General features: G+C 37.7%; 1 protein-coding gene across 1 annotated transcript in view; it reads right to left on the bottom strand.

The window, feature by feature from the left end:
- Window positions 1-235: 235 nt before the first annotated feature.
- Rhag (Rh associated glycoprotein) overlaps window positions 236-16,295 on the bottom strand; it is a 32,931-nt gene continuing 16,871 nt past the window's right edge. Inside the window, exons 2-10 of the mRNA XM_076859498.2 lie at window positions 12,946-13,129; window positions 11,665-11,815; window positions 9,359-9,506; window positions 8,933-9,099; window positions 6,240-6,377; window positions 5,239-5,360; window positions 1,530-1,603; window positions 1,247-1,320; window positions 236-301 (exon numbers count right to left, since the gene is read on the bottom strand). Coding sequence (XP_076715613.1) covers window positions 236-301; window positions 1,247-1,320; window positions 1,530-1,603; window positions 5,239-5,360; window positions 6,240-6,377; window positions 8,933-9,099; window positions 9,359-9,506; window positions 11,665-11,815; window positions 12,946-13,129 — 1,124 coding nt within the window. The remainder of the gene's footprint in view (window positions 302-1,246; window positions 1,321-1,529; window positions 1,604-5,238; window positions 5,361-6,239; window positions 6,378-8,932; window positions 9,100-9,358; window positions 9,507-11,664; window positions 11,816-12,945; window positions 13,130-16,295) is intronic.

The raw sequence follows: 16,295 nt of genomic DNA, 5'->3' as shown, positions 1-16,295 counted from the left end.
CATACTAAGTTCTGGATAGAAAGCATTGACCATCTGTTTTATGAGCCATATCCCTTCAATTAAGCAATCATTCTAATATCAAGAGACAGCATCAGATATACAGACATTTTTACAAAGGCTATTTGGGGATTAGCATGGGCCCACTCTGGTCCATATTCTCTTCACATGCTGCCTTTTTCTTTATTTAACCTTGACTGTATGTGATAGAAAAGAAAGCTGGAGCGCAGCAATGGTATTAGGCTTCAGGTTCCAGCAGGTTGTGGAGTTGGAAGTGTCTGTCATATTCTTTCTCTGGAGGGACCTTTAAAGAAAACAAGATTCTTTCACTGGGTCTGACAGACGTTGAGTATTGAAACAATGGTATTTTCTTAATTATTATCTGAAGTTAGAAAGATCTGGGAATAAGTTGGAGTTGAGGAAAACATTAAAGAACAAAACTATTTATCTCATCCACTTTGATTACACTTCCTCCTTTCCCAAGCCTCTTCTCCCTGGAAGTCCTGCTGAAAAACGCAAACATCTATCTCACTTGAGTTTTACAAAAAATAGTAGAACAAGATGTCAATGGAGTAAATAGGCAGAAAGTGGAGAATAGGAAGAAGCTGATTTTGTTATTATAGGGCCTGTTGATGTGTACTCACTAAAGGTCTTCAACTTTACACATTCCATTTGCTTTTGCCTACTTTTACCTTTGGAATAATGTCTCACACTCTTGCCCAGGACTTATTTCTTTTTTTTAATAAGTAGCTCTTTTTAATTGTTATCAGAGGAGTGACAAGACACTTGTCAACTAAATTTTGTCTTTTCTTCATAAGTTTCTGCTTTGGAAAAACCTCATAAATTCTGATTTTAACTGGCTGGATGTACAGTCTCTATTTTTGTCTAAACCGGGATATCATCCATTTTCATCTTATGGATGCCACACAGGCCTGTATGCTTAAGATGAGCAAAACATTTTACTAGTGGAGCTATCATTTACATTCTTTTTCTTTTAATTTTTATTTTTTGATACTGGGGATTGAACCCAGGGGCACTAACCACTGAGTTATATCCCCAGTCCTTTATATTTTATTTTATTTTATTTTTTTAATTTTGAGACATGGTTTCACTAAGTTGCTGATGGTCTTGCTAAATTGCTGAGGCTGGTCTTGAATTTGCAATGCTCCTGCCTCAGTCTCTTGAGTTGCTGGAATTAAAGGTGTGTACCACAATTCCCAACTACATTGTTTAGGATTCTGTACAGTACCTCCCAATAAACAGAATCATCATAGCAATTCTCGTCAGATGGCTGTTCCCAGAAAGGTATCTTTAGAATTAAACCTGTGAAGGTAAAGGGAAAATAAATCATATTGTGAGGCTGAAGAGAAAATAGTAATTAAAACACTGTTTCAAAATCACCTCCTTAAACTGACATAATTATTTTACAGCCAGAAGCTTAGAATACTCTGAATTTACCATTTGACTTGCTTATTAACCAGCTATTATCCAGAGACCATAGGGTACAGGGAAGTACTGACTTTTTTACTCACCTGTAAGAATACCTCCAACAATTGCTGTTCCAACGGAAGAACCCAAGGCAGCTGCTTGCATGGCTATGGTAGACCTAAGAAGACAAACAAAAGAATTTTGTTTTTCCTGGATACCAGTCAAGGAATCTCACCTGCTGATAGTGGGGGATCCTGCCATCTTCAGGACAGAGTCCAGAATTACACACTAGTAAACAGACCAATATTTTTCTTTTGTACTTTTGATTTCTTTGAGACTTTTGAGTAGTGGTAGAAAATTCTTAAATAAACTTAAGAATCATCTTTTGATGCATCTTCAGAAATGATAAGGTCTTCCCTAGAAAGAGTTTAGCACTCTCAAAAATTGATCCCTGATTTAATTTATTCAATAAATATTTTTTAAGTACTAGCTCTGTGTCAGCTTCTCTTCTAGACAGCGATTAACATATAAAAAAAGCAACTATTTCTTCATCACAAAGAAACTTATAACAAAATTAGAAAATCTATTAAAAGGCTAAAGAATGCTAATTTTAGCACATGTGAGAGAACTCATTGAAGATACTTAAGTAAATATTTGTGATCTTATAAGTAGTTACCTCAAAATAAAATTAGTGAAAAAAATACCTTATAATTTTGGGAACAGAGAATGTGATAAAAGGTGACTGAAATGCTTCAGGCTGTTATATGAGTGACAAAGGAATTAGGAATGTGGGCATCTCCTGGGCCTCTCTCATAGAAGGCAATTAATAGAGTTGTTGAAAGATGATATGAGTAATTGCAGGAAAACAAACAACTGGAAAATCAGAGTTTATTGGTGTTTCAGCTTCATGATCCAAGGGAAAGAATACACTAAACTCATTTTTTTTCCTCTTTATTTGAAAGTTTAAAAAATTTTCTTCTACATAAAAAATTGTACAAGTAACAATATATCAATCTAAATATTAGAAACCACAAATGAATAAAAAGGAAAAGAAGACATTTAATATTCCTCAAACCCTATCAGAATAAAAATATAACAAATTAAAAAAAATATATCAGTCCTGGTGCAGCGGCACAGGCCTGTATTTTCAATGGCTTGGGAAGCTGAGGCAGGAGGATCACAAGTTCAAAGCCAGCCTCAGGAACTTAGCAAGGCCCTAAACAACTTAGTGAGATCCTGCCTAAAAATAAAATAATTGGGTATGGGGCTCAGTGGTTAAGTGCCTCTGGCTTCAATCTTCAGTGCCCAAAACAAATAAATAAAATAATAAAATAAAAATGTATATAGCACTTATTTTCCCATTAAATGTCTGAAATATCCTTTCATGTTATCAAATGTAGAGCTGAATCATAATTTGAATTGTTACAGCATATAACTGCATAAAGGCCTATAATTATAGTCCCATAGGTTGATATTTAGTTTCCTCCCAGTGTTTCATATTTTCAAAATGTTGTAAGAACATATCCTCCTCTGAATATTCTGAATATGATCTCAAACTTGTCCAAATATTTTCCTAAAATAAAATCCATTTTAAAAATGCTATATCAAATATATATAATGTATTTTTCCAAACAGATAAGTGTATAGTTTATATCTCCATTTCTCTTCTTTGACCACCTTTCAATATTATTATTCATTTATTCTTTATCAACTTGATTTGTGAAAAAACTGGTAACTTGTTTTAATTTGCATTTCTCTGATCACTAGTGAGGTTGAATATTTAATACATATTATTTATTTGATTTCCTTCTTTCTAATTTATGTGCTAATTTTACAGGAATTTGCTAAGATCATTTACAGAGCTAAAAGGTATTTTTGATGAAAATTATTCTTTTATCAAATAGGTATGGAAAACAATGAATTAAACAAAATTAATAACATCATTGGATTTAGGCTGCCATCATCCGCAAAAATGTCTCTTAAGAATATTAACTTTCCTTTGTTCTTCACACACCAAAACCTGATTTGAATTTTAATATTCCAAATGGACACTTGTGATTGTCTTGTCTCTCAGGAAAGTTTTTATTTTAAATGTGAATTTTAGCCAGGTACATGAGCCTTCAAGCCTTGCTCCTTTCAGTTCCTTTGCCATTGTCCCCCCTCCTCCATAAATAAATGAAGAAGATATTACTAAACCTGTATATGCAAAGTCTAAACCCTTAACCACGAGACTAACCCAATGTTTGGCCACCCAGTGAGGCCCAGCTCTCAAGAGCCGGATAGACTTGTTTTATTACATCTATGTTACAGGTCTGGGCATGATGATCAAGCATTCCCAATCAGGAGGCAGCTCCTAATGTTTTCACAACGTGTGTACACATTATAACACTTAGGAGTTGAGCTCATTGGCACATGCTTTTATCATGCTTGATTTGCAATAAAATATTTTCATGTTCATTCTCAATAGCTTGTTAGGTCTTGGAGAGAAATGAAAATGAGAAATGAAGAGTGAATATTTTGGGGGTTGTCTTTCAAATTTCAGAAGGGATTAAAAAATAACATGTAGATGAAAAGGGTCAACTATATGTGTAAATTTGGAAGCACAGTTTCTACTCAGAAAAAAATATGATTAAATTTTAAAAAACTTATTGCTCATCTCAATAGGGTTAAATTTTAATTTGCTAAAATTGAAGAGATTTTTTTTTTCTTTTCCAATTATGCAACTCTAGTCAGTAGTTATCCTGAGACATTTCTAGATATATGTTCACTTTTTCTTCATGCTTCAACTGGCTTTTATATTTTTATTTTATTTTATTTATTTTTTGGTACTGGGGATTGAACCTAGGGGTGCTTAACCACTGAGCCACATCCCCTGCCCTTTTTTATATTTTATATAGAGACAAAGTCTCACTAAGTTGCTGAGACTGGACTTGAATTTGACTCTCCTGCCTCAGCTTTCTGAGCCACTGGGATTACAGGCATGGGCTACTGTACCTGGCAAAACTGGCTTTTAAAACTGAGAATTCTGCTTTTTACTTACTTTCTGAGTGATCATATCAAATTATTCCAGTCTTGTTGCCTAAAAGTGGCAATGATAGCCTTTAGTATCACTTCCATTCTGGGCTTGACTGCTATTTTCCCTCTGGCCATTTAAATAAATATTTATGCCCCCTTTGGGGTGAATCTAAGTCTGTTAGAGCTAGAAGAGATTTTAGAGATGAAATAGTCCCGTCTTCTTATTTTATAGAGGAGGAAATGGGGAACCAGAGAGGTTGAGCAACATGTTAAAAGTCACATAACTTGTTGGTAGCAGTGTTGGGGCCACACATTGCCTTCCAGATTTGCTAGATCCAACATGAGGCTAACTCATCCTTGGTTGTGTAAATTTCCTGGAAGTGACTGTTTCAATTCACCACATGTGCCTCTCCTCCATTTTGGTGGGACCCCCCCAAAAAGAGTAAGCCTACTGCGATCCAGTTGTGCTTATCATATTGCCTAATCTGTCTGGTGACAGTTGTCTATGGTAGAGAAATTTAAATGAACATCATTAATTTTTTAAAAAGGGCATTAATAATTTGTTAAGTTGCATCTTTCAATACAATTCTGTTCTCTCATTTGTGTCTCTTTGAACGAGGTAGAAACAATACAGATTTGGGCCTGAAATGCTAGAAAAACAAAAACCAACCAACCAACCAACCAAACCCAACCCAAACAAAATCCCCAAACCACCTTATTCTCCCATTAAAGGATATCTCAAAGAAGGAGAGAAAACAAGATAGTACCAGGAAGAGAACAAGCTATTCTTTGACTCACTTTTTAGATTTTCCCATGACTATGGCCACAATGCTTGCGAGGCCTCCTATCACGCCAGGTAAGCCATGCAGGTTGTGCACGCCGCAGGTATCATGGATCCTCAATTTAGCAGCAAAACAAGGCTATGATTATAAAAGGAGAAAGGCTTATTATTTTGCTAGATATGTTACATATGAAATAACCATGCAGAATAAAGATTTTATAAATTAATTTTTATTGTGTATCTTTAAAATACACGGCATAATGTTATGGAATACATATGAACAGTAAAAAAGTTACTATTGTGAAGTGAATTAACATTTCCATAGTTATCCCCCTTTTTTTTTTGTGGCATGAGAACTAAAAACCACTCATTTACCACGAATTTTGCATACAGTATATTTTAAATTCTGTATCACTCATGCTGTACATTAGATTTCTAAAGTTCTTTTTCATACATATCTGCTACTTTGTATTCTCTGATCTATATCTTTCCCATTTCCTCCCCTGCCTCAGAAAAAGAAATCTTCTCTATAATTTGGTTCTCTATCCATATCTGAAATCCACCAATGTCAAATAATTTGAGGATATTGGTGGCAAAACCACCATTTTCATCTTTAGTGGATGGGTTGGAATGGGAGTGATTTTAGATCCTACTCCTTCTCACTTTCTGATGATACCCTAAAGGAGTCTAGAATCTTTAGTTATACAAAATCAACAACAACAACAACAACAACACAGTGGAAATTCTGTGGAGGAAAGTCACACATAAGCACCTGACATTAAATTCATATTATAAGTAACTGATGTCAGACTTTCTCCAGCTTCCACAGAGAGGTCAGGAAAGAGTAGAACCACTGGACACCTGAAATGTGGGTGGTATTTCTGAAAGGATGGCAAACATCCTCCAGGCAAGGAAAGGTACTTATGAAAGGAAACTTTGTGCCTTTTCTCTGCTGATGGGATAAGAGAGGATAACAACACAGATTCCAGATTTGGCTTAGAATATCTGCCATACTTACAGTCAGGAACCTGTATCCAAGCACGGAGACAACTCCTGCAATGCTTCCAATGATCATAGCCACATATGGGCTAATATCCATGTCTGCACAAGTGCCCACAGCAACTCCTCCTGCAAGGGTAGCATTCTGAATGTGCACCTGTGTGGAGAATCGTGGGTGAGTGAGTGGAATGAGGGAGGGTTCAGAAGGACTACAGAAATGTGGAGTTCAGTGCTCACAGACACAGTCTTCAGCTGCAAGGGATACTGATACATACATACATATATATGCGTGTGTATGTGTGTGTGTATATATATACATATATATATTAATATTAATTGAGAGAATCATATGTGTAAAAGATTAAAACAGAAACCACAAAAATAACATGATTCATGTTAAAATTAAAAGAGGTAACTACAGACTTTTTCTCAAGTCTTCTACATTTGATCTTTCCAGGGTCCTTTGGTAGCAGAGGGGACCAGAGATGGGAGGGATGTGAGAAAACCAAAATAATTTGTAGAGGGAGACAGGGTACATAGAGTTTAAAGCAAATATTCTAGCAGTGTTTTGCCTATTTATGCAGATTTTGGAAAACATCTGTGTTTATCTCAATCCAAAAGAGTATTATGGCTGCAATGTGCCAATATTCAAACATTCAATATTCATTGTAGAAACATGGAAATGTACACATTACATTGGAAAGACAACAGCATTTGCAAGTAACACTGTACTGAGAACATTTGGGGATGCAGAGAGGGGAATCAGTTTGTCCTTATTAGGATTCCTCCTAAACCACAATCTAGTCGTTTGCTTGAGGAAAAGAGATTATCCGCACATTTATTTATCTATTTATTTGGTATTGGGAATTGATTTAGGAATGCCTAACCACAGAACCACATCCCCAGGCATTTTTATTTATTTATTTTACAATTTTGAGACAGGGCTCACTAAGTTGCTTAGGATTTCTCTTAGCTGCTGAGGATGTCCTCGAACTTGTGATACTCCTGCCTCAGCCTCTCAAGTTAGGGGTATTTTTTGTTTGTTTGTTTTGGTGGTACTGGGGATTGAATGCTAGGATTTGTGCACATGAGGGTGCTCTGTTACTGATCTATGTCCCCAGGATTATCTGTATGTTTTACAGTGAGCTGTAAATGTGTGATGTTTTTTCTTATGGTTTCTAATTGCTTAGGGTTTGTAAAGAATTGAACTACATGACTTAATTCATGCTTTAAGAAATAAATTCTAATACCCTTTTCCTCCCCAGGCTAATGAGGAAGGAAGGTAGACCACCCATAGGCAGATAGGATAAGGGCCTTGGAGAAGGGAAAGAGGGATTGAGACCTTGACATCCCGAAAGAGACATTGGGTCTGGGGAACAATCTGTCACTGCTGCTGACAACTTCAATTGCAACAGCTCTTCCTTAGTTACACCTACTCCCAACCCTAGCAATGGCCAGCTACAAAATCTCTAAAGCACTACCTCTTTTGCCAACGAAACCTCACCCCCATCCTTATGTTAATAAAGGCTTGAAAAACTACACTCCTCAGATTTGTTGAGGAAGACAAAATAGAGAGAGTTGATCCTTTCTGAGTCCTCTATCCCACCAACCATAGGGACAGATGAAGCCCACAAAAACTCCTAGACAGTGGATGCCCATTATCATCTCTCTCGGGATTCCTCCTGTTTTGAAGGAGCTCTGCTTTCTATTACTCTAATAAATCCTATTACTTTGCTTTAATCCTTGTGTCTGTGGATTTTATTCTTCAAATGCATAACACAAAGAACCCACCTGTCATCATGTTCCATGTTACGCTACTTTTTCTTTAGCTTCACTAGCAAGAAGCTCAAAATACCAGATAGGGTGCATTTTAAACAGTATTTTTTTTTAAGAGGGAGAGAGAAGAGAGAGAGAGGGAGAGAGAGAGAATTTTTTAAAAAATGTTTGTTTTTCAGTTTTCAGCTGACACAACATCTTTATTTTTTGTGGTGCTGAGGATCGAACCCAGCGCCCCAAGCATGCCAGGCGAGCGCGCTACCACTTGAGCCACATCCCCAGCCCAACAGTATATTCTTTTTAACTAGTTTTAGACACATTAAAGTTGCAAAAATACTGTAGGCATTTTCCTTACATACCTCACTCATCTTCCCTTGTGTTAACATCTTACATAACTATAGAAAAATAAAATTAGCACTGAGTTAATAATTAAAGATCCTATTTGATTTTCACTATTATTCTGACTAAGGTCCTTTTTCTTTTTCAGAATCCTATTCAGGATCCCGCAATGCATTTAGTAGTTATTTCTTTGAGAGGAATATTTACAGTCAGGAAAATCAAATTAACATATGCCATCTTATTCTTTTTTCCTATTCTTTGACAGGACTTGTATTTAAAGAAGTTTTTTTTTTTTTTTTTTTTAAGAACTTGGGAACAGTTAGGTCTATTATGAAAGAAGTATACCTTAAAGCTTTCATTTTTACACAAGTACCTTTCCTATAGACTGCACATCTCTTGAGAATACTTAATTTGTCAGAGTACACATTTGATGAGTGAATGAATAAATGTTATTACTTTTCTTCAAAACATTCTCCAAGGTCTGTGGTTTTGTGGTTTGTCCTGGTAGCTCAGCAGTAAGGCAGGAATGACTGACTTATTGGAGCAACTGCGAGCTTCACTGAGTGAAATTTGCACTGGGGTTGACAGGGCACTCACCATATTGAGCTTGCCTCCATGTGTGACAAGGCTGGAGAAGGCAAAGGCTGTGAGCACACAGGCAGCAAGAGAGAAGTAAGTGTTGACGATGGCCCTATTCTGTTCGTCTCCAGGTTCTGCAATGGCTGAATTAAAGCTGGGCCAAAATATCCATAGAAAAATAGTCCCTGCAAATCATACGAAGGACTATTAGTTCTGAATGGGGATGACCAGGCAAAGGAGGCAGTTTGCTGAGGTCACTGACATTGTTTCTAATTTTAGGCTTAGTTATCTAGATTTAAGAGAAAGGAGGAGCATTGAGGCAGCATAAACAGAATGGTCTTCAAAGGAGGTTCCTTTTTAAGCATCTTCGCAACCATATTGAAGTAACTTTCCTGCATGCCTGACCAAAGAGACAAAAAATCAGCCAAGTCCATCCCCACTCACCAATCATTGCAAACAAGTCCGAGTAGTATGTAGACTCTTCATTCCTATGCCCCTTTCTCAGGCCAGATCGATATAAGATGCCTGCTACAGCCAAGCCAAAGTAGGCCCCAAAGGCGTGGATGGTCATTGATGCCCCAATATCAGTGGCCTAAGGGGGAAAAATGGCATGCACATAAAGAGAGGTGAAACCAAACTCACTACAGGAGGAATGTCAATGAAAGGACTGTTACACTAGTTATATAATAAAAATAGTGGGGCCGAGAGAAAGACTGACTTGAAAGAACATGTTTTAGTTTCCTCTTGAGACGTGACATCAGTGTAACCCAGTTTTCTGCATTTCCTGCCTCTAGAGCAAAGCAGAGTGCCACGCCGACTTGGTTGCTCCAGCATTTATTCAGTCAGGAGAAAAATACAAATTAAAGATTTTCAAATTGGATTGAGGGGAAGTAAAAAGATTATCCTGGATGTGTCCATCTTTGACTGGACATGGATGGATCTCGTTCCCCTGAAGAGCCATACGTGGCTGGGATGATTCCAAGTGTCCTCATAGCACCTCTGACCTTTCTGTCAACCTCCAGCCTCCGGACAACACTGGGTCCCCTCCCAGTTGGGAAACCTTGCTAAGCTTCACCTGGTGGTTTCAGGAGAGTAGGAGACGGCAATTAATCCTGCTTGGACTCCACAAATATCACATGAGTCTGTGTCTCTCTTTAAAAGCCCACATTACTTTTGGCAAAAGAAACTGTTCTGTTTCTCCTGCTGGAGCCACCAAATGTCTGTAGGGTCTTTGATTAATCTGATTTTCTTAACTTGGTGGCTTCATTTTTACCAGCCAAACCTATCCCCTTGCTTTATTTTTTAGGGTACCGGGGATTGAACTCAGGGGCACTCAACCACTGAGTCACAACCCCAGCCCTATTTTGTATTTTATTTAGAGACAGGATCTCACTAAGTTGCTTAGTGCTTCACCATTGCTGAGGCTGCCTTTGAAATTGAGATCCTTCTGTCTCAGCCTCCTGAGCCACTTGGATAACAGGTGTGCGCCACTGAGCCCTTTGCTTTAACTAGAGGTTTCCCTTTGGTTCCTCAATACCAGTTTGAGGCTCTGTACTTACTGTTACCTTGGCTTATAGTACATTTCTCCCTACTAGTTACTTGAGAAACTCTCACCTCCCCGTCAGGTCCAGCTTAACTGTCACTTCCTCAGAGAAGCCCCTCCTTGACTCTGTAATCTAAATTAAGTACTTTTTTATGTCCCCTCACCCTACTCCTTATTTCTTGTGCCTGTGGCAGGTGGGATGGATGTGTAATTATTTGTTTGATTTTTGTCTCCTTCACTAGATTTTAAGTTCTTTTAAGACAGGAACCTCAACTATTTTGTTTCTCAGTGAATTATCAATACCTGGGAAATTCAGATATTTATTTTATTTTTATTTTAATTTTTTTTAATATTTATTTTTTAGTTCTCGGTGGACACAACCTCTTTGTTTGTATGTGGTGCTGAGGATCGAACCCGGGCCGCACGCATGCCAGGTGAGTGCGCTACCGCTTGAGCCACATCCCCAGCCCCAAATATTTAAAGTTGCATGAAATGTTCAATAGATATACAAACAAAATAAGAAAATAATCTGTTTCTAAACCTTGGGGAAATCAATGAAATTTTCATGGAGAGAAAGAAATTTGATCAAGACCCTAACAATAGCTTGTATAAGGCTTTTTATAGGCTATTCTCTTATGTTTGAAATATGAATAGGAATTAATCATTTGATAAGCAACAAAGTGTAATAAAAAGAGTCATGGAGTTAGAAAACAGTGAGTTTCAATCCCAGAAAGGTGAGTTTCAATCATTTAGCATCTGTGGTCATTATTTTATTTTATTTTTGGGTGCTAGAGATTGAACTCAGGAGCACTTGGCCACAGAGCCTATTTTGTATTTTATTTAGACAGGGTCTCACTAAGTGAGTTTAGTGCCTTGCTTTTGCAGAGGCTTTGAACTTGTGATCCTCCTTCCTCAGCCTCCTGAGCTCCTGGGATTACAGGCGTGTGCCACTGCACCTGGCTTGGTCATCAGTTTTATTGTGTAAATGGTCACAACAGCTATATTGCCTTACGCTGTTGTGAGGATGGGGTGAGATGGTGTATAGAAACCCTCGTTTACAACATCACTCAGTAAGCCATGGCTATTGTCACTGCTGTGCTATCACCTGTCATTGAGGTTTGCCCCAGCAATAGAGAGGCTACCCAATACTTGCAGAGGTCAGAGCTCTTGGCTAGAGCTAGCCAAGTATAAACACTTTAATCCTTACCTGAAATATCTCACCAACCAGATATTCATTGCCAGCAAAGGCAGCAATTTCTAAAATTGTCATGATGAGCATTTGGATGGGACTTGTTTTTCCTAGGACAGCTCCAAAAGAAATCAGAACAGTGGCTGTACTGAAGTCTGCATTTATTATGCTGAGGGAAAGAAAGAATCAATTGAAAAGTAGTCCATTCAAAATGTATGTGAGTCCTAAGGTGGAGCTACAGCACCACCCTTGCTGGGCACAAGCCCCTCTCCATTCATCCTGCATTCCTCCCAGGACCACTCTTACTGCCACTTCCTCCCCCACCTCCTTTCGCTCATGTGCTCTTCAGTTGCCCTCACTTTTCTTTGTTTTAACTCACTTTTTCCTTTATCTCATTTAGAGTACTTTAGTTTTGTTGGTCTGAAAACAGAATTATTTCCTAGAGCAATTATTGATAGTCTCACAACAAGAATACATAATTCCATCTAAAAAATCTTCAAAAAAAATCTAATGACAGATTTTTGTTACTCATAGCTGAGATGAAAGGAACAATTATTTTATGAATGGGGATTTCTCATTTTAAACCAGAGATGTTATAGACATGAATGGATGACTCAGCTCAGTAGAGCAAGACACTGATTTGGACGCTCAGATTTCAATACTCTTCTGTTGCCTAAAGAGACAATTTGCCAGATAATTTAGAGCCAGAGTGACAATGAACCAAACAGAGAAACAACTGATCTGAAAACACAGTGGTTGAAAAATAAAGGATTGTCTTACTATTCTTTGGTTAGAATGAAATACCATAAATTGGGTAACTTATAAGCAACAGAAATTTATTTCTCATAATTCTGGAGGCTTAGAAGAACAAGATCAAGATGCTGACAAATTCAGTGTCTGGTGAGGGCTTGCATTCTGGTTCATAGATGTTACTTCCAGCTGTGTCCTCACATTATGGAAAGGGAGAAGATTTTCTCTTGGGCTTCTTTTTTTTAAAAAAAATATATTTATTATACTTTTAGGTGTAGATGGACACAACACAATGCCCTTATTTTTATGTGGTGCTGAGGATCAAACCCGGGTCCTGCCTGTGCTAGACGAGCGCTCTACCACTGAGCCACAATCCCAGCCCCTGGGCTTCTTTTTTAAAGGGATCTACCTTTATGGAAATTCTACCCTCCTGAACCAATCACCTCCCACAGAGCCCACCTCCTACTATCACTTTAGGGGTTAAGATTTCATCAGATGAATTTGGTGGGGAGGAGGCAAAAACATTCAGACCATAGCCAAGATACTCACTTTTTGATTCCAATCTGAATTTTCTCTCCATGGCTGTGCAGGATCCCTTGTATAATAATGCCCCATTGGAGGCCCAGAGCAGCGACAAATAGGTTGATACCCACACCGCTGAAGCCATATTTTTTCAGAAAGGTCATGAGGAAGCCAAACCCAACAAATATCATTATATGCACATCTTGGAATACTGAAAAAGAACAGAGGACAGTCTTCATGAGGGGAGTACAAAGAACATGTTGTATCGTAGTACATAGCACTTATTAAATCAACCTTTATATAAAACCTTACAAGAGGAGAACATCAACTGGGATGCAAAAGGCTGGTTCCAAAGCCAACTTGGCTACTTACCAGCCACAAGACTTTGACAAGTTATGCACAATTTGAATTTTTTCTTAGAAAACTACAAACTATAATACCAATGTGATTTTCATTCTCTCCCTAAAGATTTTCCAAGATTTTTTTTTGCGTGTGTGACTTTGTACCCAAGAAAAGCTTTCCAAAGCACACTATAAATATTACACCCTCTAGAAAGACTTTCCCAATATTCCAGAAAAAATTAATATTTCTTCTTGTTATTTACACAGTTTCTTTCTACACCTCAGTTTTATTGTTTGCCAAGTTGCATTAGCATTTATCTTGCATACATTATACTGTAAAGATTAACTAGTCCATGAGGTATTTATCTCCTACACTGGATTATAATCTTATATAAAAATATTTTAATGGATATATTATAATTATATATAATACCACCATTGAGTACAATTATAGTGCAACACTAAAAAATATGAAAAAATAAAAGTGGGATTTATTATACATTATTTTTATGTTCACATAATAATAATTTGATCAATCTCATTTCCCAATACCTTCCCTTTCCCTCCCTTTCTCCCTCTTTTTTCGTGATCCACTTGCTATACTGATCTTCCTTCTATTATAATTATTTTATTACTCCAATTAGTGCATTATAGTTATGTATGTAAATGAGATTCATTGTGGTATATTCATACACAGATATCATTCCCCAGCATTTACCTATGTCCTTTCTTTCCTCTTCCCTCTTTCAATTCCCTTCCTCTACTGATCTCTTGTGTATTTTTGTGAGATTCCTTTATGTTTTCTTTCTCTCTCTAGCTTCTGCATATGAGAGAAAACAGTCAATGCTTGACTTTCTGAGGTTCACTTATTTTACTTAGTATGATGTTCTTCAAAATTTTTTTTTGGAGTACTAAAGTTTGAACACAGGAGCATTCTCTGCCACTAAACCAGAGCCCCAGCCCTTTTTAATTTTTATTATGAGACAGCGTCTTGGTAAGTCTTCCAGGCTGACCTTGAACCTGTGTTCCTCCTGCATTACCCTCCTGAGTAGCTGGGATTACAGACGTGGGATTACATATGTGACTTAAACTGTGAGTTTCTTGGTTGAAGGGATTAGGACATATTTATCTTTTTCTCCTTGAATTTGGGAAGATACCTTGCATATAGCAGAAGCAGCAATAAATGTCTGATGGATGAACGAATAAATAAGGAGTATCCATTTACCAAATGGGTATAATAGTACCAGCCCTGGAAGTGTTACCGGATCATTATTTGAGTCTATTTGGAAAATGTTGTTATAGACATTTACAAACCACTTCACAAAACCATGAGGCTGTAAACAAACATAAAAGCTATGCCCTGTTGAAGAAAGAGCACTTGACTTAGTATCTGGAAACATGGTCTTAGGCTCCCCTATTCTATCTCAGGATTATGTGACCTTGAGTAGTCACCTATTGTCTATGAGTTTCAGTGTTTCATCTACAAACCTTATAACACAGGCTACTCTAAGTGGTATAACCTATGTAGAAGTATTTGCGTACAGTAAATATTATGCAAATGAAACACATGGTCAAATGTGGTATAGTGAAACATAGGCTGTTCCCTCAAGGAAACTAGAGTTTAGTTGACTGAAACATGTGTTTGGATAGGCAAAATTGATATATTTTTTTTGCCAGGCGCATAGCACATGTCTGTAATCCCAGCAGCCGTGGAGGATAAGGCAGGAGGATTGTGAATTCAATCAGTGAGATTGTGAAAGCAATTTGGTGAGATCCTGTCTCTAAGTAAAATACAAAATAGGGCTGGGGGAGTGGCTCAGTGTTCAAATGCCCCTGAGTTTAATTCCTGTTACCCTCCCCTCTGACGGAAATTGATATTTTTGTACTAAACTTGCCACTGAAAATTGTTGACTATTGGCAATTCCTTTAGTTCAGTATAGTATGTGCACAAAAAATAATTACATTGGAAGCAAATGTGAAACCAGAGGGAGAAAATTTCAGGTGTTGAATTAGTGTAATTATTGTACATGGAGTTGTAAGTGGAAGTGATAGCAGGAAAGACATGTATAGAAAATATGTCCCAGAGGAAGCTGAGATAAGAGGTCGATCAGTTTCATAAAAAGGTGGTGTCAGGATTGGAATTCGGGTCTAATTCCATGCATTTTTCCATTAATCAAGCATGGTGGGAGTATTAAGATGACCAAGGTCTGCTTGGTCTCTCAAGGCATGTAGGGGTGTCCAGTTGGCTCCTCTTCTGCTCCATCACAGGCTCAGGAAGCAGTGTTTCTGAGGGTGGGAGACCAGGGTACCCGCCTCAGGCTAGCCTTCTGTATTAGATAGACAATGAGATGTCCTCTCAGAATCAAAGTTCTTATACCTCCAATTTGCATCAGCTATTCAGAGTGCTGCCAGATGACAGCACAAAACTCAGAATTCTTTCTGGAAAATGCTCTTGTTTTGCTCATGGTCACAGTTCTTCCCCAGGATGGTCTGTACCCCATGACAGATTCACACAAGCATTCCCCTGTCTCAGGAGAAGACCACCCGAAGATAGACAATCCCAGCCTCAGAGTCTCTCTCCTGCCTAAACCTTTCTCCCACAGGGCTGATCATTATGGCATTCACCCTCATCCCAGACTTACCCAGGGAACCCCAGAGCTGGGATTGCACCTGAGCCACTGACGGTCACCTGTCAACTAAAACCAACCTGTGAAATATAGTTGACCATATATATATTCATTTCTCTTTATAAATAGCCGCCATGTAACTTTTACATGTAAATATGTGCTTTATATAATAGACTAAGTTGGAGGGCAATTTAGAGAATAAGCATGACTCTTATTAACCATGATTTTACTAAACCTTTCTGGGACTACATTTCTCCTTTTCTAAGGAAGATTTGGATTAGATGATGTCTAAAGTGTCATCTAATATTCATTTAATTTGATTTTCATGTTAGGAACCTAAGGCCCAGAGAAGTTAGGTGAGTTTCTTGTAAAAGACTGGAATAAAAATAAGGATCCTATAAAAATAAAG

The sequence above is a fragment of the Callospermophilus lateralis genome, chromosome 6, assembly GCF_048772815.1.
Source record: "Callospermophilus lateralis isolate mCalLat2 chromosome 6, mCalLat2.hap1, whole genome shotgun sequence".
NCBI lineage: Eukaryota > Metazoa > Chordata > Mammalia > Rodentia > Sciuridae > Callospermophilus > Callospermophilus lateralis.
This window is presented reverse-complemented; position numbering and strand designations above follow the sequence as displayed.